At 37.3% G+C, this 27516-nt stretch overlaps 1 protein-coding gene and 1 long non-coding RNA gene across 5 annotated transcripts in view; one reads left to right on the top strand and one right to left on the bottom strand.

Moving 5' to 3' along the window:
* LOC134223713 (ribosomal protein S6 kinase 2 beta) overlaps nucleotides 1-26306 on the bottom strand; it is a 121634-nt gene extending 95328 nt beyond the window's left edge. For 2 of the 4 annotated variants that reach the window (XM_062702903.1, XM_062702906.1), the window contains exons 1-2: nucleotides 25573-26306; nucleotides 23913-24158 (exon numbers count right to left, since the gene is read on the bottom strand). In XM_062702903.1, the coding sequence (XP_062558887.1) occupies nucleotides 23913-23978 (66 nt within the window). In that variant the 5' untranslated portion in view covers nucleotides 23979-24158; nucleotides 25573-26306. The remainder of the gene's footprint in view (nucleotides 1-23912; nucleotides 24159-25572) is intronic. The other 2 variants (XM_062702904.1, XM_062702907.1) reach the window with 2 other exon arrangements.
* LOC134226507 (uncharacterized) lies at nucleotides 11227-11962 on the top strand. Its single transcript, XR_009983492.1, has 3 exons — nucleotides 11227-11504; nucleotides 11574-11636; nucleotides 11841-11962. It is a non-coding gene; the product is annotated as an uncharacterized LOC134226507 (long non-coding RNA).
* Nucleotides 26307-27516: the final 1210 nt, after the last annotated feature.

Raw genomic sequence — 27516 nt, 5'->3', positions numbered from 1 at the left:
AAAAGTTGGTTTCCAAACGCATCGACTGCAGATCATTGAACTTTATTTCGTTTAAAGTTACATTAGAATGGAAATTGAGAGACTTAGATATGCGGGCCTCTACTTGGCCGACTGGAATACGACTCCGAGAATTTCATTGCCGCTCAATCAGCACTTGGAAGCCGTAGTAGAATACTTCAATTGAGGGGGTTAGAAGCAGAGGGATGTAAGTAACATTTTGGTCAAAATTGAGTTAACTACAGCAATAAATGCTTTGATTCTCGAGCTTTGCGGCAATATGTTGATATAGTTTGTACGATGTTTATAAAAAATGTGAAAATTCATAGAAAAAAAATTTTTTTTTAATTAACTTTTGTACAATTTCCTTCTTTTTTATTCCTTCATCTTTTTTCCTTCGTCCTTCTTCCTTCTTCCGTCTTCCGTCTTTCATCTTCCTTCTTTCTTCTTCGCTAGTCCTTCATTATCTTCGATCTTCCTTCGTCATTCTTTCTCCTTCTTCCTTTCATCTTCCTTCTACCATCTGCCACTCCTTCCATCTTCCTTTTCCCTGCTTACACCTTTCTTCTTCCGACTTTCTTATTTCTTCTTCTTTCTTCCTCACTTCTCACTCCCCACTTCTCATTCGGCCTGATGGCCAAGCATTGCTATAAAATGTTTACTAACTTTTATATCGATAAAAAATCGAGTTTTTTTAAATGTCAAAATGACTCAAAAATGCATGAAACGTGAGAATACGGTATTTTTAATCTGAATCGATTCTGAAAACTTACGTTTCATTAGCTCAAAAATATTCTTCACTGATTTGCTAAATTTGGACTCAATTGGGGGGCTTTTGATGTCGTTCGAAAGTTTGACATCATCTTGAAAATTTTCCTAACAATGTCTGAGGTGTCTGTCGCACCGCAGTAAAGAAAACCGCGTAAAATTATGTATCTTTGGCATGTTACATACATCGGAAATGATAAAAGGAGATCCAGTCTTCTCATTTTGTATGAAACTATTTCCGTTGTCTTTGAACGAACAAAATATCACAAGCCAGTCGAAAAGCCGCTTGGTGTGGTTTGGCTGAACCCCGACCATGATTTTCATGATTTTCTCAATTTGTCGATTTCCCGATTTCACATTGCTCCAATTGTCATAATGTTTATGTATATATATTTCGTTATTTGGTAATAAAGTTTTATTCCCCAGTTTGAGCGCTAGAATTGGCTTTTGAGGTCTTTTAAGAATTTTCGTCAATGCTCAAAAGGGTTTTGAACTGGGATCCAACTTTGATACATTGTTATCAAAATTGGTATTTCTCAGCAGAGCTAAAAGTTTTTTAATTTTATATTGCAAATCTCGCCAAATAACTTTTAAAGCGGGATCGCGAGTTTTTTTTTATATTGCCTTCGCCTCACATTTTGAGACGGATCAGCAGCAGAATATAAATTCCAATCAACTCCTTGATAACTAAAAGTAGAGCTGATTGGATTATGAATGGCTTGTTGTGAGATTTCTAACGTCACATGACGGTGATCGGAGTCAAAGTCAGCATGAGTTACCTATTGGCCACACGGCTGACTTGAATCCGTTAAAACTAAATCAATTGTCGAAGGATTTCGACTCGATGAAATACAAGTTGGCCGATTTGGATATGAATAGTATAACATCCAGTAGAACAATCTTCAAATAAAATTTTTCGGTTGGAATTGCTTTGAGCATTATTCCATAAATGGTTTTTGGCATTGAAGTCACCAATTATGAAAAATTTAGATTTGTTGCGAGTTAGAATTTAAAGATCAGCTTTCAACAAATTCCTTTGCTATCCATTACATTGAAAAGGCAAGTAGGCAGCAATAAAAGATAATTGTCCAAAATTTGTTTCCACAGAAACTCCCAAGGTTGCAAAAACTTTGGTTTCAATTGAAGTAAATTATTTATGTTTAATACAAAGGCGACCCCACTACAGACGCTGTTAAGACGATCATTTTTGTAGATTTAAAACAATTTGGATCTCTTTTAATGGAGAGTCCAGGTTTTAAATATGTTTCAGTTATAATGACAATATGCACAAAGCGTGCCTTCCAATTAAGGTTTTCCAAAAAACAGCTTGGATCCATTAAAACGAAGTCCAAGTACAATTTTTTGTGTGAACTTTGTAACTTTTGTTGTAATCATTCATTTTAAAGGTGAATATTCGACCTTCGTCCAATATTTCGTTTCATTCCAAATGATCGCCTAGCAAATATTGGTTTTATAGGGTATAAGGCTCAAACCATGGCCAATTATGCTGTGGTTGAGCACATTTATTAATTTAAATATTCATATATTGAAGATCTAACCGTAATTATACCACCAAACGGCTTTCTTACTTTTGTTTATTGCGTCAAGTATTCAAAAACAATAATAATGGTTAAAAATCTATTATTTATTGCATCAAAAGTTTCGTGCGAAATGGATGCTTTTTCGGCCCATGAAATGTTGGTACATTATTCACTGTACATAAATACATTATAATTATAATGTGCTGCTTCAAGTGAAAATCTTCAGCCGAATTTTGGCAATGAGTGTTCTAATGTTGTTCAAAAAAGTTTTGGTTAATTGTTTCACTATACTAATGAAAATAGTGAATTTATCATGAATGCTAAAATAGTGGGATTGTTATCCGTTCATCACATGTGCAAAAATAGGTAAGTCCATTCCAAAAACTACTTTATTGGGCAAAAGAAAAATCTCTTGCACTGCCTGCCTACTTAAGTTGTTGCAAACAAACCGAGTAAAACCAATTTTCACGCAAGTTTATTGCGTTTATCAGTAGAAGAAGTGCATGAATCTTGCGTAATGTGTGTGCATGTGCATGGTGACCGTTGCTACTCCGTGATCGACCAGAGCAATCGCAATTGCACAGGGAACCAATGGATGGAAGCATGGGATTTGCATTCCAACCTCAATGTGCACAGTCCGTTTTATGGCACAGGTTCGTCTTGGTTAACGGGTTGCCAATGTGATAGTAATGAAAGGGTGGTGTAGTATTCTAATTGAATGCCGAATCGAATTCTAACAGTTACCTGCTAGAACTAATCAAGTTGTAGTTATAGGGGATAGAAGATAGAAACGGTATGAAAGCGCATTTCCAGTTCTAGCGATTGCAAGAACATGAGAAATATATGAAAAGATACAAAGTAAGAGAATGGAACGGGCCTGGGATTGAACCCACGACCTCCTGCGTATGAAGCAGAAGCGGTAGCCATATGACCACCAAGCCCGTTTAGAAGTGCATGAATCTTAAGTAATATAAATAAAGTAGGCTTGATACACATTTTCAAAGAAGCCTTGATACATATCTCTCTACAAAACGATCTATTATTGTTGAATTATTGATTAATTTGCATGATGAGCCAACGTTGTATCCAGGCCTAACATTACATCCCGTTACCCTATTGGTTGTTTCAGAAAACACTCTAGGGCTAGGAAATTCCACTACATTTTTCAGGATTCCTTCATGAATTTAGAAAATTTCTTCGAGACTTGCAAAGAATTCTTCAGAATATCAAAAATCTCTGAATATTTCTCCAGAATTTCTTAGGGAACTTTTTGGAAAAATTCAAAGAATTGTTTTAGGAATTCTGCCGAACGAATTTTCCAGGAATTTCTCCAAGATTTCCTTCAAAATTTGTCAATGAATCCGTCCAAAATCTTGTTCAAGAAATCCTGATTAATTTTTAATGAATTCCTTTAGGGCAACCACGAGGAGTTCCATCTGATATTTTTCCAAGAATTTATCCAGGAATTTCTTTACGATTTCCTTCAGAAATTCCTCATGGAGTTTCTTCATGAATTACAAAAAGATTCGTGCATAACTACATTATGCCTTCGTTAGCTTGGCGATGAGTTGCGTGGCTACAATGGAAGACTATGATGAATTTGATAAAGATTTTTTTGGACTTCTCTTTGCAGCTGAGCATCATCGAGTTGGTCTAATAACTGTGAAAGTGCTTCATGGAACACTAATCTGCTCAAGTAAACGATGTAATGTTGACAAAGAAGAACAGAAGAAAGAATGTCAGCAGAATATGTCTAGAAATAATTAAGGAATTCCTAGGAACTGCTGAAGGAATTTCTTAAGGAATTCTACGAATTGATTCCAGAATTATGCAGAATTTCTCATCTAGAAATTCAGGTGAATTTTATGCCTTAGAATTCCTGAAAAAATCTGCAAATTTTGTAGATAAGGAATTTTGAGAGAAAACCTCTTGGATAGGAACTTCATTGGAATTTATGGAGAAGGAACTCCCCAGGAGATCTGAAAAAAAGGAATTCCCCAGAAATGTGGAGAAGACTTCCTAAAGATTTTGACTGGATTTGCGTTAATAATCAAGTTATTCGACTTTCAGTCTAATGATTTTTTTTTTTCATTCAAACCATTGCTAGCTTTTCGATCCGGGGGTTTGTATATTCATCAAGGCTCATTGGCTAATTTCGAATATGTAGATCCAAACCTCCGCCACAGTAGCAGGGCCGAGAACAAATGTCGGACAAAACCTAAAATGTTTCTGAATCATCCTGAAAATCGTCCCTGATTATAAACTTAGTGTGACATCTCTGTTTTAGGCATTAGAAGCCATTATAAATTAATTAAAATACCCCTACAGTGTTTTCGAATCTTTCTTAGTAGTAAAATTTAATATGCAGACTCCATTCGATACTGGCAACGGGATCATTCGGTTTAAGCAACAATTAAAACAGGATCGTAGTAAGAAAAACTATAGGAAGGACGCTTTTTTTCCTGCGTCAAAATTAAGAAAAACTCCAAAGGTTTAAAACTATATTTTAAATCGATCATATACATATCCGCCGCTAAGGTGAACTTCCATGCATACGATGGACCATCCTGAAAAAAGATCGGATCGTAGCTGGGTAGCATTTTCGCACAAATGCGGCAAATACACCTTCCCATATGTACCGCTGAAAAAAGATTTCGGCCATCATTTTGCGAGACGGAAAATGGATCAATATTAGATGATTGTTCGAGCTAGTGCAGCACATAATATATGAAGAGGCAAGTGAAGAGGTCATTGAATCTGGAAAGACGTGCCATCAAGTTTCTGCTTCGAAAAGTTTGCGGATCACTGCTGAGGATTTGTAATACCGTTCGAATCTTTTGGTATCTCATCAAAAACTAAAGCTCCAAATTCAGTCTCTTCGATGTCAAGTAACATTTTAAACTAGTTCTGCAAGCTTTTTATACAGAGCTGTATTGAAATCTGCCATCCAATGGTTGAGTGCAGGAATATTGGGAACTCTTCCTCACAAAAAATTGATTAGTCCTTTAGGATTGTTGAAGAATTTCTTCAACAGAAGCTCTGCGGAATCCATACTCCGATAATTTCTTCTATAAGAATTCTAGGGAACGCTCTTTCACTCTTATTTCTCCTGTGGCAATTATTCCTCCCGCAAGCATTATTGAGGAATTCATACCCCAGAAATTCAGAGGAATTCATTCTTCAGGAATTGAAAGGACTTCCTGCTGCGAATTGCTCAACCCACCCGAGCAGGAGCGTTGGGAGACCCATAGAAGTGATTACCACAACTATGTTTGATGGTTGTTCCCAGATGTTGACTCACCGTTTCGAAGACAGTTTACGGGTTTTACGGCAGATTAAATTCTAATTTTGTTGTTGCTATCAAGTTAGAAAAAGAGTTCTGTCTACGTTGATTCAATCCAATTATTATGCTTTAAACTTGTTATGCAGAAGAATGCTTTTACAAACAATATAATAATTTATAGGGAAACATCAAATATTGTCCACGTTCTTCTATCTGCACATCTTCAATAGTTAAAAGCTCTTGAAAGTACCGCATATATGGCCCGATGTATGCTTCATTGAGTGTGAAGTGAATGAAATTGGCATAAGTGCCACTCTCATCCTCGTCTCATCCTATTTGTGTCATGGCAACACATATCCTGTCGAGAGGAATTTATATTTTTCCCCGTAGCGCAGAGGAAACTTCCACGCGACGCCAATGTTTGCATGAATCCGTTCGATTGCCCACTCTTTTTGTTTTCAGATTTCTTTACAGGGAATGCTTGCGTCTTGCCGGAATAGGTACTAGAACATCACCCGAGCAGCTTCAAAGCATTACTGCATACAGAGGAGGATTATTAGGGCCCTCGACTATTGCGCTTCAACAAATTCTGCTCAAACGAATACTTGAACAAAGTTCAATTTTAAATAGCTACAGCAAAAATGTAGACAGGAGAGTCTAAATATTTGGGCCAGTGTCGAGAATAAGATCCTTCGAAAAATATGGAACGTAACCCTAGCGGTTCAAATAAGTTACGCAACGAAACGCTGCTGACTTACAAGGAAGGCTCCGTCCTACTGACGTAATGATTGGCGCTGTCTTTTCGGTATTTTGTTCCTTCTTGAAGCACACACGCATACAGGATTATTACCCTGAAGATTATTGGCCATTACGTTTTTCTGCATCGGTGTAACTCTCAGCAGCTTAAACGACGCTAATTTCATGGGTATTTTGTTAGAGCTTTGTCGTTGGAATCTTAAGGACAAGGTGGGAAAAGTAAGGCCGTCACAATGTGTGCAATGTCAAGGGGACACGCTCTTAAAGCCATGGATAACGGAGCTGAAAATCTAACTCGATGCTTGCTTATTGGTAGCATGTCTTGATAGCATTCGAGCGGATCACCAGAACTACAATTCATTGTTACTTGTGCAACTATTGGAAAAATATGTTTTTTTTTTCAACACAACTTGTACGTTTATCCTAAAAAGATTGCCGAGTAGGACGGGTGCTAAAAAATAGAGTTTTGCAACGAATTGCACACACTATTTTTGCAAAGACGAAAACGGGGATTAAAATGATAAATCGGGATTGAAATGGAACGAAGTTCATCTGCGTTTCTATGTGGAATAATGTGGAAGACGTAGTCCTTTTCTTTCTGCGATTTTATATATGGAATCCTTTTGCGAATCCGAACTGAAACCTTCCGCTATTTAAACTGAGTCAATTACGGAATTATGAACCTTTGTTCGCCATATGGAAAAGAATTATTTTGCAGTTCAGTCAAAGTTGCTTGGACCCGTGCCTTTGTTTTACGTTGGACCCGTTTGCGGAAGTAAAATTCCGACAAGCGGTGGTAATCCTGCAGGGACAGGATTCACAGGCAACAACAAAAATAAATAAAAGATCTTTAAAAATAAGGTTTTACGTGAACAAGTCAAATCAAGGCGTTAAATTTTTTAGCGAAGAGTCCAAGTCGGAAAACGCATTACATATAACTCAATTTCGTCAAAAATCTAAAAACCAAATATACAGAACACCGCAACACCGCACGAGGGCGAACGAGGCACGATACAAACGGGGGCGGAACAGACAAAACTCGATTTTCCGGAGGAAAAAGCGCCAGCGGGAAGATCAAGACCGTGAAGAGACGGAGGAACTGTACCGCGCTAATAACGCACGAAAGTTGTATGAGAAGTTGAACCGTTCACGTAAGGGCCACGTGCCACACCCTGATATGTGTAGGGACATAAACGGGAACCTTCTTACAAACGAGCGTGAGGTGATCCAAAGGTGGCGGCAGCACTACGAAGAGCACCTGAATGGCGATATGGCAGACAACGGTGGCGGTATGGTAATGAACCTAGCAACACGCGCGCAGGACATGCGACTTCCGGCTCCGAATCTCCAGGAAATCCAGGAGGAGATCGGCCGGCTGAAAAACAACAAAGCCCCTGGAGTTGACCAACAACCAGGAGAGCTGTTTAAACACGGTGGTGAGGCACTGGCTAGAGCGCTGCACTGGGTGATTACCAAGGTTTGGGAGGATGAGGTTCTGCCGCAGGAGTGGATGGAAGGTGTCGTGTGTCCCATCTACAAAAAGGGCGATAAGCTGGATTGTAGCAACTACCGCACAATCACATTGCTGAACGCCGCCTACAAGGTACTCTCCCAAATTTTATGCCGCCGACTAACACCAATTGCAAGAGAGTTCGTGGGGCAGTATCAGGCGGGATTTATGGGTGAACGCTCTACCACAGACCAGGTGTTTGCCATTCGTCAGGTATTGCAGAAATGCCGCAAATACAACGTGCCCACACATCATCTATTTATCGACTTCAAAGCCGCATATGATACAATCGATCGGGACCAGCTATGGCAACTAATGCACGAAAACGGATTTCCGGATAAACTGATACGGTTGATCAAGGCGACGATGGATCGGGTGATGTGCGTAGTTCGAGTTTCAGGGGCATTCTCGAGTCCTTTCGAAACGCGTAGAGGGTTACGGCAAGGTGATGGTCTTTCGTGTCCGCTATTCAACATCGCTTTGGAGGGAGTAATACGAAGAGCCGGGATTGACACGAGTGGTACGATTTTCACGAAGTCCGTCCAGTTATTTGGTTTCGCCGACGACATTGATATCATGGCACGTAACTTTGAGAGGATGGAGGAAGCCTACATCAGACTGAAAAGCGAATCTAAACGGATTGGACTAGTCATCAACACGTCGAAAACGAAGTACATGATAGAAAGAGGCTCAAGAGAGGTCAATGTAAGCCACCCACAACGAGTTTCTATCGGTGGTGACGAAATCGAGGTAACGATACCAGCAGAGGCCGATAACGATACCAGCAGAGAAATTCGGAGGCGCATAGTGGCTGGAAATCGTACGTACTTTGGACTCCGCAAGACGTTCCGATCGAATAAAGTTCGCAGCCGTACCAAACTGACTATCCACAAAACGCTTATAAGACCGGTAGTTCTCTACGGACACGAGACCTGGACGATGCTCGTGGAGGACCAACGCGCACTGGGAGTTCTTGAAAGGAAAGTGTTGCATACCATCTATGGTGGAGTGCAGATGGCGGACGGTACGTGGAGGAGGCGAATGAACCACGAGTTGCATCAGCTGTTGGGACATCCATCCATCGTTCACACCGCGAAAATCGGAAGACTGCGGTGGGCCGGGCACGTAGCCAGAATGTCGGACAGTAATCCGGTGAAAATGGTTCTAGACAACAATCCGACGGGAACAAGAAGGCGTGGTGCACAGCGGGCAAGGTGGATCGATCAGGTGGAGGACGATTTGCGGACCCTCCGCAGACTGCGTGGTTGGCGAACTGCAGCCATGGACCGAGCTGAATGGAGAAGACTTTTATGTGCAGCACAGGCCACTCCGGCCTTAGTCTGATAATAAATAAATAAATAAATAAGCATATCACTGGAGATTATATGGATGAATTTATTTCTTTTCAAAGGTAAAAGAAACGAAAATTGCTCAGAGAAAGGCTAATAACTTCGCCGGGCAAACATTAATCTTTTCGCGGTTTTCAGCATAACATTCTGTATCAGATTCTTTACGATCTGAATGAGTAAATTGTGCCCTCTAACCGCAAATCATTGTTTTTGGATGTTTCAGCATACATTTTTGAAAATAAACTTCCAACAAGCTTAGCACCACCCAAACCTTAATCGATTTGACTGAAATTTGTCCAGAGCATCAGGACATCAAATAGAAACGAATAAGAGGGCAGCTCATTAAATCCCTTCAGATTCTCCTTCAAAAATATCTTCAAAAAATACTCCAGAAATACTTTCAGCATTTAAAACCTCCAGGAACTTTTTTTCGGGATACCTCCAAAAAATTCATCTAGAAATAAATTTAAAAATATCTTCCAGCTATTCCTTTATAAAATCCTCTGAAAATTTCTTTGGATGTTTCTCCTCTAGGCATTCTTTTAGAATTCCCCAAAGGAACTTACTCTTTTGGTTTTTCCTTTAAAAGAAATGCCATCGAATATTCCTTCATGAATTCAGTGGAGAATTACTTCAAGAATTCCTTTGGATACTCCTTTAGATAATCCTTCTAAAATTTCGTATCGCGTATTGCATTGGTGGGCACTAATTGGCCCACCAGCGATGGAAGAAAGATTTCTCGCTTAACTTTTCAAAAGGACCTAAGTAACATTTTTTTCATGAATTAATTTGAATAGCGCAATCAACAGAACAACATGAAAGCTTTCGATTGCGCTATTCAAATTAATTGATGAAAAAAATGTTACTTAGGTCCTTTTGAAAAGTTAAGCGAGATTTGTTTACAAAAACAGTTTCGCCCTTTTAAAATGTTGGTGTCAAGTTTTCTTATTTTGAGCAGGGATTGAACTTATCATTTCATTATCATTTAGTATTCAGGAAATAACTCATTCCTGAGGAGGAATTCCGAAAAGTGTTGTATGGTTAGGGTATCCTAAAGGAGGACATGTCCTCCTTTTTCAACAAAATCGTATGTCCTCCTTTTTCCTTAAAATGTCCTCCTTTTTCAATATTTTTGAAGCAGTTTGTGATTGAAACCTCTACTTTGGAACTTTGATCAATTTTCTTTTAAAAAAAGGACAGTACTCCAATTTCCATATTTCAAAATTTTTGATGGGCCGCCTCTTATTCGGTTCTATTTGATGCCCTGATGCTCTGGACAAAATTTCAGCCAAATCGGTCAACGTTTGGGCGGTGCTAAACTCGTTGGAAGTTTATATGGAAAAGTGTATGCAGAAACATCCAAAAACAGTGATTTGCAGTTAGATGGCACAATTTACGATCAAGAACAATGATACTAATTCAGTTCTTGTAGAATTAAATACAAAATGTTATGCTGAAAACCGCGAGAAGATTAGAGTTTATTAGGCAAAGATATTAGCATTTTACTGGAGTGTTGTAGGGGTGAATTTATTTCTTTTTAATGGTAAAAGAAACGAAATTTCCTCAAACCCCACTTCAGAGAAATGCTAATCACTTAGTCGGGCAAACTCTAATCTTCTCGCGGTTTTCTGCACAACATTCTGTATTAAATTCTTCAAGATCTGAATGAGTATTATTATTCTTGATCGTAAATTGTGCCGTATAACTGCAAATCACTGTTTTTGGATGTTTCTGCATACATTTTTGCATATAAACTTCAAACGAGTTTAGCACCGCCCGCATAAATAAAAACCATCTGCAGCACTCTTGTTACTATTCACCTGCATTAAGGAATACTGTTACTAATTGTGTAATCATAGATTTACAATGTAACTATATTTATTCATATAACCAATACTATACAGCATGTTTCATTGACAATACTGTATGCATTAATGTCATAGTTTGTTGTTTATTTTATATACGTTATCTTCCGTTATTTCGAGAGAAAACGATAATATACTATAAATGACTAATAAATGATATATCAACCATATGAAATATGTCTATGAAATAATTATGTATCCTCTAAATCTAGTCTAGTTTCCTTGCCGTGTGGAATCGCAATTAAGAATGATATCTTCCAATGATAAAAACATAATAAACGTAAAAGTTCTGCAATGATTTTCAACAGACCGCAGAATTATTTTCCCGTGTAGCTGCCATTGGTTTTGTTTGTAAAAATAAACAGCTGGTTCGGTGAAATCAGAATGTTAAACTTTTGTGCTTTCTGCAATTATTTCTTGTACTGAAAACCAAGGGTAAGTAATGAAAAGCGTAATTCATTCAAATATTTTTGAATAATCAAATATTCCTATACTTCTCAACAGTTTTCTTGCCGGAAAAATGTGGAAGCAAAGTCCACTTAGCTGCAAAACAAAGGCGTAATATTGGTAAGTTTTTAATCAATTTGATAGGATATACTCTGCATGTTCACGGGGAAAATCCCAAAAAAGGCGAAAAAGACGGTAAATTCCGCACAAAGTGTGCCATCCGTTTTGCGGGATAGACAGTCTTTTCCGAAATTTTTCGTCTAGGAAAAACGTGTTGTGTGTGCATATTTATAATCTCGCGGTTTTCTTCCTCCGTATTTTTAGGTCAGAATAATATTCTTTTGGATGCAGCTTCCCGGCCACCCAAATAAAGACAAACTGACTATTTTGCCCATAAATTTTATGTAAGGAAAACGAATACAAATAAATAATCAAAATGTGACAAACACTTGTTTTTATTTTTCGTGGGAGAAATTTTCATCTGCTTTCCTTCTAGTGAAAGATAAGGGATACGGTGTGCCAATTTTTCTCTCATATCATTCTACTGTTTATATACTACATCCCATAGTGTTCTCATCCAAAACACGGATTATAACTGGACCATACCACATGCCATGTTAGAAAAATAATGTACTGAAAAATGTCCCTTTTTATATTGTAATTATACTTAACCGCCCATTACCCATATGGTCGATTTGCCAATCACAACATATCATACAGTGATTATGATTTATGGTGAGGTTAGTGTATCTTTCATATGAACAACAATCAGATCTGTAGCGATAATGTTGTTTATATTCATAAACGTTCTGAGAAATAATCCACTTATGGTTCATGATTATGCGGGCGCCCAAACGTTGACCGATTTAGCTGAAAATTTGTCCAGAGCATCAGAGCATCAAATAGAACCGAATTAGAGGGCGGCCCATCAAAAAAATTGGAAAAAGTTTTTCCCATACTAATTTGAGCCACCCTATTCCACATCTAACAGTTTTGTTGTTCGTTTGCAGAGCTCAGATCTTATATACAATCTTCGCTAATGAATTATACAAGAAGTATTAAAGTTTGGCATCGCTTATTATACTTGCGTATAAACTTAAACTTTCTTTCCTGTTAAAGGCGAATAAATCTCGATATTTAATTTAAGGTTGATAATGCATATCCACAAGATTTTGTTGAATTGCATAACCAATAACTTTTCGACATAACTTTGCGAAGGTTGCATATTCAAATTAATTTGTGTAGGGTTTTCGACTTAAATTTCAGCATTGTACGACAAATTGAAATTCACCACATGGCTTGATTGTATAATCACCTTAAAAAAATATTGAAAAAGCACGTGGTTTACAAAATGGCCGATTTCTGGCTTCATTCTATAATCACCTTAATATGCAGAAAAATTCAGAATAGGAGAAGAGAAATTCGTGATGTTCTATATAAATCACTGCCTTATTTTCATCTGGAACTAGACGAACCTGCCTGATCTCGGTCATGATTGTTTTCTATCTGCCAATCGTGTGTTTGATTGCCGCTCCGTACTCTAGATCGATTTCATTTCGAGCTTATGGTTTTCTTCAAAACTCATGAAAACGACAATGACAATTTCCTTACTTTTCCCGTCAAATGCGTCAACTTTCGACACAACTAATAAATTCGGTTTTTTAGTTGGATCAACTAACATCCGTTTGAAGACGTGTGCTGCCGTAATCTGACGTATGCGCTATTTTACAACATGCATGTTTTTCAGTTTTTCTGTTAAAGAGTTCGATGAGTACTACTCGTTAACAGCATTTTTGGGAAATGGTTAATACGTCACTTTTCCAGATTACGGCAGTGTGTTCAGCCCAACTAAAAAGTGACCCAAGTATTAAAATCCCACGCAGCGAATCACGACTGTATTAAGGGCACTCCCGACGGAATCCAAGTTTCAAAGTACTCGCGATTTCAGGGGCACACCATTCGACACGGAAGTAACGTACAACTGGAAGTAACGTCCTTAACACAGCAGAAGCAATCGACGAATCGACTGGTGAGAAAATCTTGCGAACTGGTCAGCCCGTTCGTGTGTTATATTGCCTGAAAGGAAATGCAAACTCATGTAAAAGATATATCCATATTTGCCCTTCTGTGTGATGGATAAAATACTGTTATTTAGACCAAAAAATATATACTGAACTTCATATATAAATCCTAAATATCAAAAATGAAAAAAGAAAAAGTGTTTCAAGTCGAATTAAGTTCAAATACTTGACTCGATTTGAATTTGAATTTTGGTCTGTATTCTGGTCTGGTCTATGATCTAAATCAGCGGTTCTCAACCTGGGGTACATGTACCCCTGGGGGTACCTTCACCTGTCCCAGGGGGTACCTCGAACAAAAATGCATAATGGCGGATGTCTTACTATTCCAATGAAAACTTATTGAAAAAAAATTAAGCTTTCTTATTCCGAAACTTTGTATTGTACATACTGTAGAGTAGAGTGGGGCAAGAGTGCACGTGGGGTAAGAGTACGTTTTCGATTTTTTGAAGTAATAAAAAAAGATAAACTAGCAGCACTGCATCAGTTTGACAGGTATTCTGGCCAGCTATTATCATGTGTAATTGTGAACGATTTGAATAAACAACAAGGGAGATATGGAGTTAGATAACTTTTTGGTCATTTTGTTAAAAATATTTGGGTTTCCGCAACTAGTGTTTCATTACCATATATACGTTCAATCAGGTGAACATTATATTATTTCGATAAGCTATTGTATAGAGTACTTTATGGTATAGAACACCAATCCGGTTGGTTTTCCAAGAAGTCAAAACCATTACTTGAATAATTTTTGGGACTGTGGGGTAAAAGTAGGCAGGAACCGGTGGGGCAAAAGTACGCAAATGAATCTTCAAGTAATGATGTCAAACCCGTATCTCCGGCCGAAATAAGACTTCTTCCAAAGCGTAAAGATCCACAACTAAGAAAAAAGGGAAATTGTAGTAATTCGGTGTTAGAAAGGACTTTGCGAACAGAGCACTGAAGCGAAATAATGAAATTGTATTGGGACTTGTTGTACACCTAAACATAGTACGAAAACACAATTTCATCTAAATGATAATTTCATTTAATCAAAAGAAACATTCATAAATTACGCAACGTTCAGCTGGGAGGGGTTGCGAGACGTGTGACGATCAATATAATTTTTAGAGAGGAGGAGGGGTGATGAAATAGCCAAATTTTACGTTACGTGATTGGTGGACTTTCTGTAAGGAAAATGCCTTTGTATACGCCACGCGAAACCTGATATATATTTTTACCTCTGTAGTTTTTTGTATATATAAAAAAACATGGTTTTTCGTATGAAAGTGAACATTTTTAGGACCCCCCCCCCTATAAGAGCTACGTAATCTTTAAACATTCCCTAGTATATGCTCATTAAACATCAATTGAATCTTATTAACTCTTATTTGTGTTAATATATACTTAAAGCACATGATTGGATAAATGCGTATTCTTACCCCACCCAATGCGCACTTTTACCCCACTAGTGGGGTAAGAGTGCGTTTTTCACTTGTCTTGCAATAAGGGTTCTACTAAAACGAATCTCAATAATTTCAATATTTTTTCCACTGGGTCACGTGATCGATTGAAAACTAAGTGCGTACTCTTGCCCCACTCTACTCGATTGTATTGAATTTAATTTTTTGTATTGAACTTTATTTTTAATTTAAAAATCACTTTAATAGAAAACAAAAGATATTCAAAGACTTTTGAATCCTGTCTACCCCAAGCAGAGCAGTGTATGCCCTCTGCTTGCTTTCAAATCGTCTTCTATAAAAACATTCTTCATGCTTGCCGTATCCTAACGGAACTATCAATTCTATACTTTCGCCTCTAATTCTATCATGAACATGTACGTCTAAGTTTGGAAGATGATATTAGCATTTCCATATCATTGTAAATCGTTTAACTTCACGTAGAAGTAAGAACTTTAAATAATTATTTAGTAAAATATAAAGGTTCGGAAGCCTCCAATTAAGAGACATGAAGCCTTTTTTTTTCAAAAGGTTCCTTCCGAAGCAACTCGTATGCCAATAAGCTCAGAAACCTCCTGCTCGGAAGCCTCGTGTCTTTACTTAAGCCTCGAGTTCTTCAGAATACATTTTTCCAGGGGCTCGGAAGCCTCCTTCCAAGAGGCTCGGAAGCCTCCTTCCAAGAGGCTCGGAAGCCTCCTTCCAAGAGGCTCGGAAGCCTCCTTCCAAGAGGCTCGGAAGCCTCCTTCCAAGAGGGGCGGAAGCCTCCTTCCAAGAGGCTCGGAAGCCTCCTTCCAAGAGGCTCGGAAGCCTCCTTCCAAGAGGCTCGGAAGCCTCCTTCCAAGAGGCTCGGAAGCCTCCTTCCAAGAGGCTCGGAAGCCTCCTTCCAAGAGGCTCGGAAGCCTTAATGATCTATCGGAGAATCGTAAACTCCCTATCAAGAGACTCGTAAGTCATAATACTAGGTCCAATAGGCTTGGAAGCTTTCTTCCTAGAGGCTCGGAAGCATCCAAAGGTCTGTGGGAAGCTTGACGTATAAAATCAATTTGAATTAGAAAATTTCACGAAATGAAAAGTTCAGTCAGTTTTTTAGTTTTGTGGTTTGTTTTCAATATATCTTATGGAATACGCTTATTTTCATTTACAGCGAAAATAAAACAGGGGGTACCTCAATGAAAGCATAAGTTTGAAGGGGTACCTCTCAGGAAAAAGGTTGAGAACCGCTGATCTAAATAAACGTCTTTTCTGAATTAATTTAAATTGTTCCAATAATGTAAGTAAAACATAAAAGTAAATTTCGTAATCTGCCCTCCTTTCTCTACTAAATGTCTCTTTTTTGTCATGATTTTGGTAAAATGTCCTCCTTTGCGAAAAAATCATATGATCACCCTATGTATGGCGGACTTTTAGCGATATTATTATCAATTCAGTAAAAAACCGAATTAGCCGCCAGCGAAGTTTGATTTTTCTCACAATTAGAGGTGTGCGCCGCCGCGCCACGCCGCCGCCACCGGCAGTTTTTAGCACGCCACCGCCGCCGACATTTTGCATCGGCGCGCCGCCGTTTCAAATTTGTCAAGCCGCTGATCTATAATTTTCCACGCCGATTCAAATTTTCAGTGGAAACTCCAAAGATTCAGTGCAATTTTCGTATAATTTCCTAATAGATCTCTACTACATCATGTTGATACTCCAGAAAATATTTCGTGAAGATATCAATTGTTTCCATGAAAATCCCATACAATATCTTGTTGAAATTTTGAAAAGCTCTCCGTAAAAACTAGGCGTGAAAATTACGAAGGAGTTCCCGTTGAATTTCAAAAAAATCTAATTGAAATTTAATTTTTGAACAGAAAAGAGTCGTTCGGCAGAAAGCCACAAGGCTGAAAGTTGTTAGGCCGCATATGTCGTTTAACCGAAAAGACTTTTTGGTAGAAGCCTTTCCGAGCAAATCGATATTTTTTTAATGTTGTGCAATCATCGATTATGTTTACTTAATTTGATATCTTTATGGTCGTTTTAACGGTTCAAATAACAAAACGTAATAGCAGAAATATCTTACTGTGCCATTCAATCATAAACTATTCCTGCTGTCGATGAGAGCAAATCGAAAACTAATTTTGATATTGGTTTCCACTAACAAAATAAGTACACAGTTTGATGCCATATCATTCAAATTAGTAATGTACAGCAAAATAAGATCAAAATATGTAATCAATCATGATGATTTATACATGTTTGATACAAATTATGACTCAATTTGATGTCAAAATCAAAATATGTTTTCTATATGATTTTATTATGTTGTATCTAGCCTAAAGTTATTAGGCTGAGAATGTCATTTGGTCGAACAGTTCCTTTGGCTGAAAAAAACATGAATATGTCCTTCGGCCGAAATAGTCGTTTGGTCGAAAAGGACATTCGGTCGAAAGTGTCGTTCAGCTGAATTAGTTATTTTGGATATTTTCAAGACAATAACGGGAGAATCTTTTGAATTTCGCTTTCTTTTCGCCTCAAATTTTTAATTAAAGATCTTCAGTTTTTCCAGAATATTTATTTGAAAATTATTCTCAGATTTTCCACGGAAACTATTTTCAAGTATCGAGAACTCTTTGGAATTGCCAAAAGGAGCTCTTTGGATTTATCAAGGAAAGTTGTTTTGGATTTACATGAGAATCTCTTCAGAGTTTTTACGGGAAGTTGTTCCAAATTTCTATAGAAAAATATTCGGAATATCCACGGAATGTTCCTATTGAGTTTCTGGTGAGTATTTTTTGAAATTCACATAGAAAATTGTGCCTGGTAAAAGAGATGATTCACGTTGACTTCCCCAATCTAGATTATATAAGACGGTTAGTTTTTTATCCTTTATTAGAGTGTGGAGAAGTTCATCACTAAACGGCTAATTTGGCATAGCCAACTTTAAAACATCGAAAAAACTGCTCGGAATTTTTGAGGATTTTTTTGGATTTCTCCAGAAAGTTATTTCTATTTTCGATTATAAATTCTTGGTAAGTTCCATTGACCGAAAGCGACAGACGGCCGAACTGGCAATTTGGCCGAAAAAGCCTTTTGCCCTAACAGGTTGTCCGGCCGAAATGATCGTTGGCCAGAAATGCCATTTTTCAGAAATACTGTTTTGACATTTGACCGAAAAAGTCATTTGGTCCAACGGGTATTACGGCCAAATTTCAATGACTGAACCTCGTACTGAAAAAATGCCGTTCGGCCAGAAGGGTTGTTTTGAAAAAAGGACATTTTCGGGCCAAATTATCATTCCTACCAAACAGAATTTTTGGTCAAATGATCTATTCGGTGAAACGGATTCCTGTCACGTTTTTTTCTGCCCCGTTTTATTCATTCGGCTGATTAAATTTCCGGAAAAATGTGGTGATCCTAGTTCCAGTTCGGAAGATCGCGTGTGTTAGTGTCAAGAAATTTTAACAAGGACCAAGGTGTTTTCAAGACTATGGAGCGGGTACTGAAGAAAGACCTATCATCAAAGACATAACCCATATTTTGTGAGTCCGTTTCATGCTATGTTTTCTAATTGTATAATATCATGTATAAGGGCAGGACCTGAATTATTGCGGTGCTATCCCGGGTAGAAACCGCGATATTGACTTGTTTGAGGTAGGAGTGGGGGTGACTGGCGGGAATAGCAGGGGGTTGCACCGGGGTGTCATGGGAGTGTCGGGGTTTGCCATTAGGAAGAACAAACTAATAGCTCAAGATGTTGATAAGTCCTTGTTTCTGGCAGGACCTGATATTTTTGTGATATTTCGATTCAATTTTTTGTTGTTTTCGCTTGTTATTTTTATTCTTGTTTCGGACGGGTTAGTGTCGTGTTTTGTTATCAATATCACGTTTTACTGTCAATGAATTATTATGATGGCTTGACTTAGCGCCTGCTTGAGGCAAGCGTATTCTGATATATTGCCTTATTCATGTCTTCTTATACTTCTTATGTTGAACATGAACATTTCTTCTGATTAAGTAGAGAAAATAGACACTTTGGCAGGTTTTTGTTAATTTATTTGGATTATTCAGTTGATATTTTAACCATATATACAATTGAAATACAGCAACAGTTCGCTAACTGGGCGCTTTTTGACTGGGCTGCCTTTTATTTGGGCGTTCCCCGGAAGATGGATTACTTTTAAAATGTGATAATAAGTTAGGAGAATGTGTGTTGCCAGCCGATGAAGAACATAACATGAAGCTATTTGTTAAACAAAACTAACAAGACCAACGGATCGAACGCAAGGATGTATTTTTATTGTTTTTATTGTATACTATACCTATATTTTTGTATTTTATATGTGTACAGCACAATACAGTATTGGCATAATGGATCTATATCTCACTGAAAGCTAGAGTTTTTTGCTCATTCATCAAAGATTGGAAAAGGTTTAGTAGACATATGTACTTTTTATGAATTACGTACGCTTAACTAACGATTCAGACAAAATTCAATGATGCTTTATATAGCGTGTTGAAAACGGCCGAAATCCGCGTTATGTGATTAATATCTTTTCCCTGAGTTAATTAAGCTTTTCTCCTGTTCACAAACATGAATAAAAACTGTTTCAAACTGATTAACTGCTCATATTGTGTATTTGCAATCTGCTAACATAACACGCATGGGGCACTTGAATCGTGATAGGCTGTGCTTAGTGGAATGATAATTTTGTTCACACTCAATGTAAAGGTATCTTAGTGCCATTCAGTCAGTTAATTTTCAATATCAGCGAAAATTTGATGAAACTAGGTATTTTGTTTTCTTTTGGTTTTATATAAACAAATTTGAAATTTTAAAACAAAAGCTTTGAATAAATCTCATTATCTCTCCTTCAATGTTTATAGAACAAAAGAAGTTCCTCAAATCAATACGCCTTCTATACGACGAATGAATGATGTATGGAACAGAACATAATGGAACATGTAGAAATCAACTTCAATTATTAGTGAATATGAATGAGCAAAAAACTTGGTTATATACTGTTTTGTTAGATTTAGAGTCCAGCAGAATACAGAACACTAGAGTCCTCCAAAAATTTATTCTCATTGTGTAGTTATCTTCATCAGTGCTATGATAAATATTCATCTTAAATGTAAAAATTGTGAATATGATACAGGTATTTTCTTTTTAACTATCACATGCGATTTATTTGATGGTTTGGTGGAAGCTTTTTAGTTTTAAATTCACAATAGAACCACCACTGAAAAGGTCAAGCAAATGTATTTTAGGTAATTTTCTTTGTAGTTGCCAGACTTCGTTTATTCTTTTTAGACTGTTTTCACAACATCTATGGACTTTCTATATATATTCGATACACAAGACATTTTTCTTCTAGTAAATAAAATAAAATTATTAAAATTATTAAAAATATAGGGTTTTGAACATGCTTCTCTTTTTTTGCACTTAAAAATTCATTGAATGGTTCGTCATAGTAGGTGACGACTTATGTTGGCATTAATATCCCGGTCAAAATAATAAAAAGCATTTTTTTTTTTCATATTATCGAAGTTGCATGGATCGCATCACTTACCAAGGTGAATCCTGATCCGTGTAACTACCTACCCCGCCCACTAATAAGAATCCCTCCTGTGGCAACTGTGGAGATGCAGAGGTGATCTCGGTCTCTAGTAACAACAGATGTCACACCAACTATTCCTTCCCTTCCCAGATGACCGTAAGGACGTGGCCGGCGCCGTTATTGATCCTTTAATTACTGAATTCTCGATCTGTGCACATTGAGGTTGGAAAGCTTATCCCAAGCCCCAACTGTTGGTTCCCTGTGCAATTTCGATAGTTCTGGTCAATCACGGAGTAGCAACTACGAATTGTGCGGTCATCAAGCTCAAGCTCAAGCTCAAGCTCAAAATGATCTATTCGGTGAAACGATTTTTTTCGACCAAATTACCAGTTCGTCTGAATATCCAATTCGGCTGTATGTCGTTTTTGGTCAAACTACATTTATGGTCAAACCATGCCAAACAGTTTCGGATAAACGTTCAATTCGGCTAAATGGAATTTGGTTAGATGTCTTTTGGCTTAAAGGCCAGTATCAACTCAAAAAGTGGAGAGGTTACGAATTTTCGTTCAACGGTCGTTTGACAATTAGCCTTTTCAACGTAAATATCATTAGGCCAAATGGATGTATATTTTGGATTAAATTACCCGTTCAGTTATTGACATTTGACCGTATAGGTAACCTGTTGGCCTGAACTATATTTTCGGACAAATATTCCATTCTGCCAAACGACCATTTCAGCCAAACAGCATTTTTGGGCTGATGGCCTATTCGGCCTAACGACCTGTTAGGGCAAATGACTATTTGGGCCAAATTACCAATTCGGTCGTCTGTCGCTTGCGGCCAATGCGATTTTCCAAGAATTTCTTATGGACAATACACGAGTCGTTCGATAACTGCAACATGCTTTCGTTTCAGTTAGCGAATGGCGTTCGATAACTGCGACACATTCTAGACGGTAAACAATTGTCAGACGACGTCAGAATAGAAGTGCATCTGATTGTTCAGCGCTACGCAGCTATCATCGAATTTGATATCATTTTGAAGCTCAGCTATCCTATAACTGCAAAACTGATGTAACTATCGAAATACTGTTAAAAGTATTACAGTTAAATTACTCTCAATTATCGAACGTCTAATGTACAAAGAATTTCCCGTAGAAATCCAATAATTTCGAACAATTTTTCGTTGAGACATTTTGAACAATCCTCCATGGAAATTCTAAAGAAGTTTCCGTTAAACTTACGGACAATTTCTCGTGAACATTCCAGAGATTTTTTCTTGAAAACTCCTTAGAGTCTCCCGCGGAAATTCTTAAGAAATTACTGTTTTATTGTTGGCCATGCCAAACTAGCCGTCTATATTATTCTAGACTGAGAAAGCCAACGGTTAAACACCCATTCTACCAACCGCACTCTCCTACAATCATCAAGATGTAGAAGTTAAAAACATTTTTTTTGTGACAATTCTGAAGTTTCTTATGTAAATTGCGACGATTTTTCTGCTGAAACTCCAAACAATTTTATTTGGGAATTACAAAGACCTTCTCTAGGTAATTCCAAAAATTGCTTGAAAATATTTTCCAAATTTTGTAAAAACTTATAGATTATAGAACTTCTCCAGTTCATTAGATTTTTCATGCGAAATTCAAAAGATTCTTCTTTTAATGTCTTGAAAATATTCCGAAAAATGCAAAAAAAAATCTTAGAAAAACGTCACGAAAATCGCCACGCCGATTCACGCCGCCGCCGACGAATATCGGACCGGCGCACACCTCTACTCACAATCCATACGTTAAATCTAATTTCGGAAGTGGTGCACTGTATAGCGCATCACCAAATGAAAACAGCGCACCACTTCCGAAGTTAAGTTTAGCGTACGGATTGTGAGAAAAATCCAACTTCGCCAATCTTCCATTTCGGTTTTCTACTGAATTGATAATTTCCTTCTACAACTTTGTCATAGGGTACATTGCTCTATGTCTAATATTTACAGCTTGAATCGCTAGTATCACTTAATCGCTAGTATCACTTATAATAAGTGTTATTATCATTTAGTATATTAAATGATACTAGCGTTTCACGCTGTTAATATTTAACATAGAGCAATGGGTACATTAGATTTAGGTACATTACAATTAGACAAAATTGTAGTTCGCCATACAACAGTTTTTGGAATTCTGCCTCTGGCATGAGTTATTGGCTGTATATTAAATGATAATGATAAGTTCCATCCCTGATTTTGAGTTATGCCAACTTTGTTTGAAACCAGTGACCAGTTTTACGTAGTTTACGTTGGGCGGTCGTGTCTTGTACATAATCCTTCTGATTTTTTTTCCTACCTCGCAACTTGTGATGACCGCAGCCGTGGACCGTGTTCTTGTGTAGACTTGTGTATCTTTTTAAAAGATTTTATTTTGAAAGCATTTCTAAAAATGTGTAACGACATTTGTTGATTTCTTATAAGAATTTTTATCGATTTCAACCAGATTTAAAAACAAACATTTGCGTAGATTCGGAATGTTGTTTTTTATTAATTAGTTTCAAAATAGTAGTAGGATTTTATATCTACTTTTGAAATCAATTTATAGCTACTTTTGAAAACTATCTTGTAAACTACTAACAGCATCTCTTAGCATATTTAGATCAATCTGCAATTCAAAAGATCATATCTGACGGAAATTTAATATTTTTTTCACTTCTCTACATCAACAGGTAATATGGTTTGGGCCATGTTTGGCATTATGCCACTTGGTTAAAAATCGTTAAACCTAACAGACGTTTGGCATAATGATCGTTAGACACTAATGGTATTACACTAAAACTGTAAAGAGTTGTATTCCAACAAATAAAATAATAAACACTACAGAACTACTCATCTTTAAAAAAAAATGGTTCGACTTCCGGTGATTAGTTTCAAAATTCTTTTTATTACAAATTGTTAAAATTATGCCAGACGACTATTAGGCCGACCGAGCATTATTTTAAGCAACTTTAGACCTAATGACCTACATCAGGTAGTATTGAATTGGCATTATAAAGCTCTGTAATCCTATGAATTTTTCTCATCTGTTTCGTTCATTCATGCACATATGTGATGGAGCGATGATAATATGACAGTATTTTATTATTTACCTTCACAAAACAGAGAGGGGCAGTAAACAGCGAAAGCACAAATGCAAATACAGGTGTATGTCGAAGGAACAGTTGAATTTTGACACGCAAATAGTTGGTGAACAAAATCAAAGAGTAAAACACATAAAACGGGAAATATCTTCTGGGGGGTATTATCGTCAAACGATCCAAAATTTAGTTAATACATGAAAAAGCAAAAACAATCACATACCTCGATACCGACGATATTGAGTGGGACTTTCTCTCTCCATGGGTCCACCGAGTTGGCCAATGGCATTCTAGACTGCTGCGACACTCTAATGTTACTCAGCTTGTTGGCGGGAGGCTGGCGGTAGGACTGGACAACGGAAACGATCTGCTCCAGCGCTGTTATTCATCGAGCGAACCGCACTCGTCGGAAAGCACTATCAATCTCGCACTGTACCGACCGGGAATGATTTATAGGTGAAGTATGAAGCTTACAAAAATAGAACGAGAACATATGCTTTGAGATTCTACCTTTTGCTTCCAAAGCCAAAAATTGTACATATTCCAAAAGATAGTTAATGGAAAGTAAACACTAAATCATTTTTTTCAGATATGAACCCAGATCACTAAAACATCGAAGAGATTACATTTCTCACTATTCATTTTATATTTTCGATTTGTTCAAAACAAACCAATTCACTGATCAAATATAATAGAGGCACTTATATAGAGCGAAAAATCGCTCCTTGAAGTCTCGTTAGTTAGAACAATGTTGTGAGCCAACCGATAACTGTAATATATTACATTGTGGATATAAAAATATCTGTGTGATAATCCACTTCAAAGCCAAGGCTAAGCCGCCTGAGCAAAATTAACCTACAGGAAAAACTAATTTGATAAATTGTTGAAAATTAGGTTTCACGTGGTGAAGTGAGGCGATGAGCACTTTTGTTACCACTTGCTATTGGTAGATATTTGCATTAAAAAAATAGATTAGACTTATTTGGTAACAATTTTACATTCGAAAAGATTATCCTATTTTCATTCTTAAATACATTTAGAACATTATTCCTCTTGTCGATTCGCCTTGACCTCTACCTACATTTTTAAAATCTTTATTGGAGTGATTTTTTGTGTGTTTTTATTAAGGAGCCCGAGGCTGGCTCGTCTCCGGTTTAGTGATTTTTTATAATTTTGTAAGTTCACCACTATTGGCATCTGCAGTGTTTATGATGATAACAAACACCAACTATTGAAGCATTCAAGCATTCATTGCATTAAACTACTGTATAAAGGGCCAAAAAGGGTAGGGTGAGACAGAGAATATGCTTCCAGTAGAAAGTTATTACGAGCAGTAACAAAATTTTATCGTCATGTCCCAGGTATGTATGAATATTATTATTATCGCTCTACTGCATAAAAAGAACTTAGTTATAAACTATTAATAGTTCCAAAGAATTGTATACAGATGATGAATATTATGTTAAAGTTTCAGAAGGGTTGCAGCTTTCACTAATTTATTAGATTTTTTTACTCCTCCATGTAAAACGAATTCGAAAACTTCAACCTCAAATTGTAATTGTAATTTATTAATCTTACGATACCTTGTCGATTACACCTCATTCAGGTCAAGGAAATTTACATTTTGTTTTAATGAAAATCTGTAAGGAACGACCGAAATTGGTAATCCTAACTAGAGCCGGTGTTTATAGGTTGGTAATCTAACCCAATCTAAATGTAATAGTTTTCCTGAAGTGATTTAAATTTCCGAAACAATTTGTAACCATTTAAGGCACCGTATTTGATTGCCACTTCAGACCTATGTTTTGAAATCTGTACAAAACTTAGCTTTAGAAGTAAAATTGAATTCAAAAATGTTGAGAGCCAATACAGCCAATATATACCTCGGTCTGTTCGACGTTTTTCTGATCCGAAAACCGATCAAACTCAGAGTATCTCGTTGACTAATAATTTGTGTCTAATTGAATGTTTGTATTAATGTTACTTTTTCTCCCTGTTGCATGACCGTAACCTTCATCTGCTAAACCCAGACAAACCAAGGATTTTCACTGCTCGGTGCACTTGAAACAGATGTGAAGTCAAAGAGCTCCACTGCACGACACTTATTTTCCGACAACTTCCCCTAACACGTCCAAACTTCGACAAAATCTGCTACGTGAAACCGACGTCGACACCCCGCGCAATGTTCCGCACCGTATGCTAATTGATAATTAAAATATTAGCTTCTCACTTCGCAGCACAAGTTTTCAACACAATAAAACATACACCTCCACCTAATAGAGGAGCACACAATCGCGATTAGACCTTGTCCCCGGATTCACCCGTCTGAGTCCGGTCCACTCGAAATGCTTCGAAATGGGAAAAACTGCAGCACTTCCCTCGATGTCCTTCTGGACTGGTTGGTGATTGTTTGATGAGTAAGAGTAACTTGCTTGCTGGTGTTCGCGTCGCAGATATATCAGAAGCTGCTGATGATGACTACCGAATGCGCACCGCACCCTAGCTCTAACAGATACCACTCCACTGCCACTATGCCCGTCCGCAATCACAATAAAAAGACACATCCAATCGCGCTTCACCCGCTCCTAACAACCGTTCCGTCTATCGTATACTCTCCGCGCATACACTGCTAAAAAAGTTTACACACAAAAGACTTTGAAGTATGCTCTTTTGACTATAAAGTATTTAATTATGACTTCAAAGTACGCTCTTTCGTGGGAGAATGGGACTACACACAAAAAGGAATAAATATTATGCATAATTATGACTATCTTATATTCACAAATGAATAACATTTATGCATAAAAACAGGAAAGTGTGTAAAACTTATTCTTTTTATGCGTCAAATTTTACTCCTTTTGTGGGTAGTCCCATTCTCCCGGAAAAGAGTGTATTTCTGCCCAAAAGAGCATACTTTCAGCTGTGCGTGTAGTGCACTGCAACACCATCAACATCCACCAAGCCCCGCACTCCCCTCAATCAAGCCATCGAAATGTCACAAACTGGCTGTCATCATTTCGATCATCGTCATCGCCGTCATGCACGGAAGAAATAAATCTCGCGTGATTTTTGAAAACGTCGTAAGTCCAAATGAGAGACTCTCTTCCATTACGCTCTCTTTTGCTAATATCTAGGCTAACTTAAAATTTCTTGCAATATTTTCACCTCAGCACACTAGACAAAGGTATTTTTTTCAGATCGGTAGTGGAAAATCCAATGTAAATGTTAGTATGGCTTTGTAATAATCGAAAGATAAAGTAAACAAAGAGAGCCTCTCTTTTGGACTTACGACGTTTTAAAAAATCACGCGAGACAAGAGTGCTTTGACAATAAGTCGTTTGTGCAAAATAAAAGAGAGGCTCTCTTGGTTGCGGCTTCCTTTCTTTTTCGATTGATTATTGTGGATTTATTGCGGATCTTTTCAAAATTTTCCATTTTGCGGATTCCGCAAAGTTCTACCGCAGCTGTCAAAGTTCTACCGCCAGCCTGCAAATCTTCAATACACTGGAACAAAAACCTGGTAATTGGGGTTGTCATCGTAGTATGCCATGTCAAATAGCAAAGAAAAAGTATGAAGTGACAGCTGCGGTAGTTTGAAAATTGAACCGGAAAAAGGAAAGTTTACTCTGGAACAATAATAATAATAATATCAATATATTAATAATATATGAATAATGTCAATAATGTCACTCATTTTTCAGGCACTTATCTTCAACCGCAACAAATTGCATTCGACACAGAATCCTGTCCTATTGTTTCCTATTAAAAATTGGCCAGATCGGACTATGGGATCGGAAGTTATGGCCAAAATACCTTTTTTATAGAAG

The sequence above is a fragment of the Armigeres subalbatus genome, chromosome 3 (genome assembly GCF_024139115.2).
Source record: "Armigeres subalbatus isolate Guangzhou_Male chromosome 3, GZ_Asu_2, whole genome shotgun sequence".
Classification (NCBI taxonomy): domain Eukaryota; kingdom Metazoa; phylum Arthropoda; class Insecta; order Diptera; family Culicidae; genus Armigeres; species Armigeres subalbatus.
This window is presented reverse-complemented; position numbering and strand designations above follow the sequence as displayed.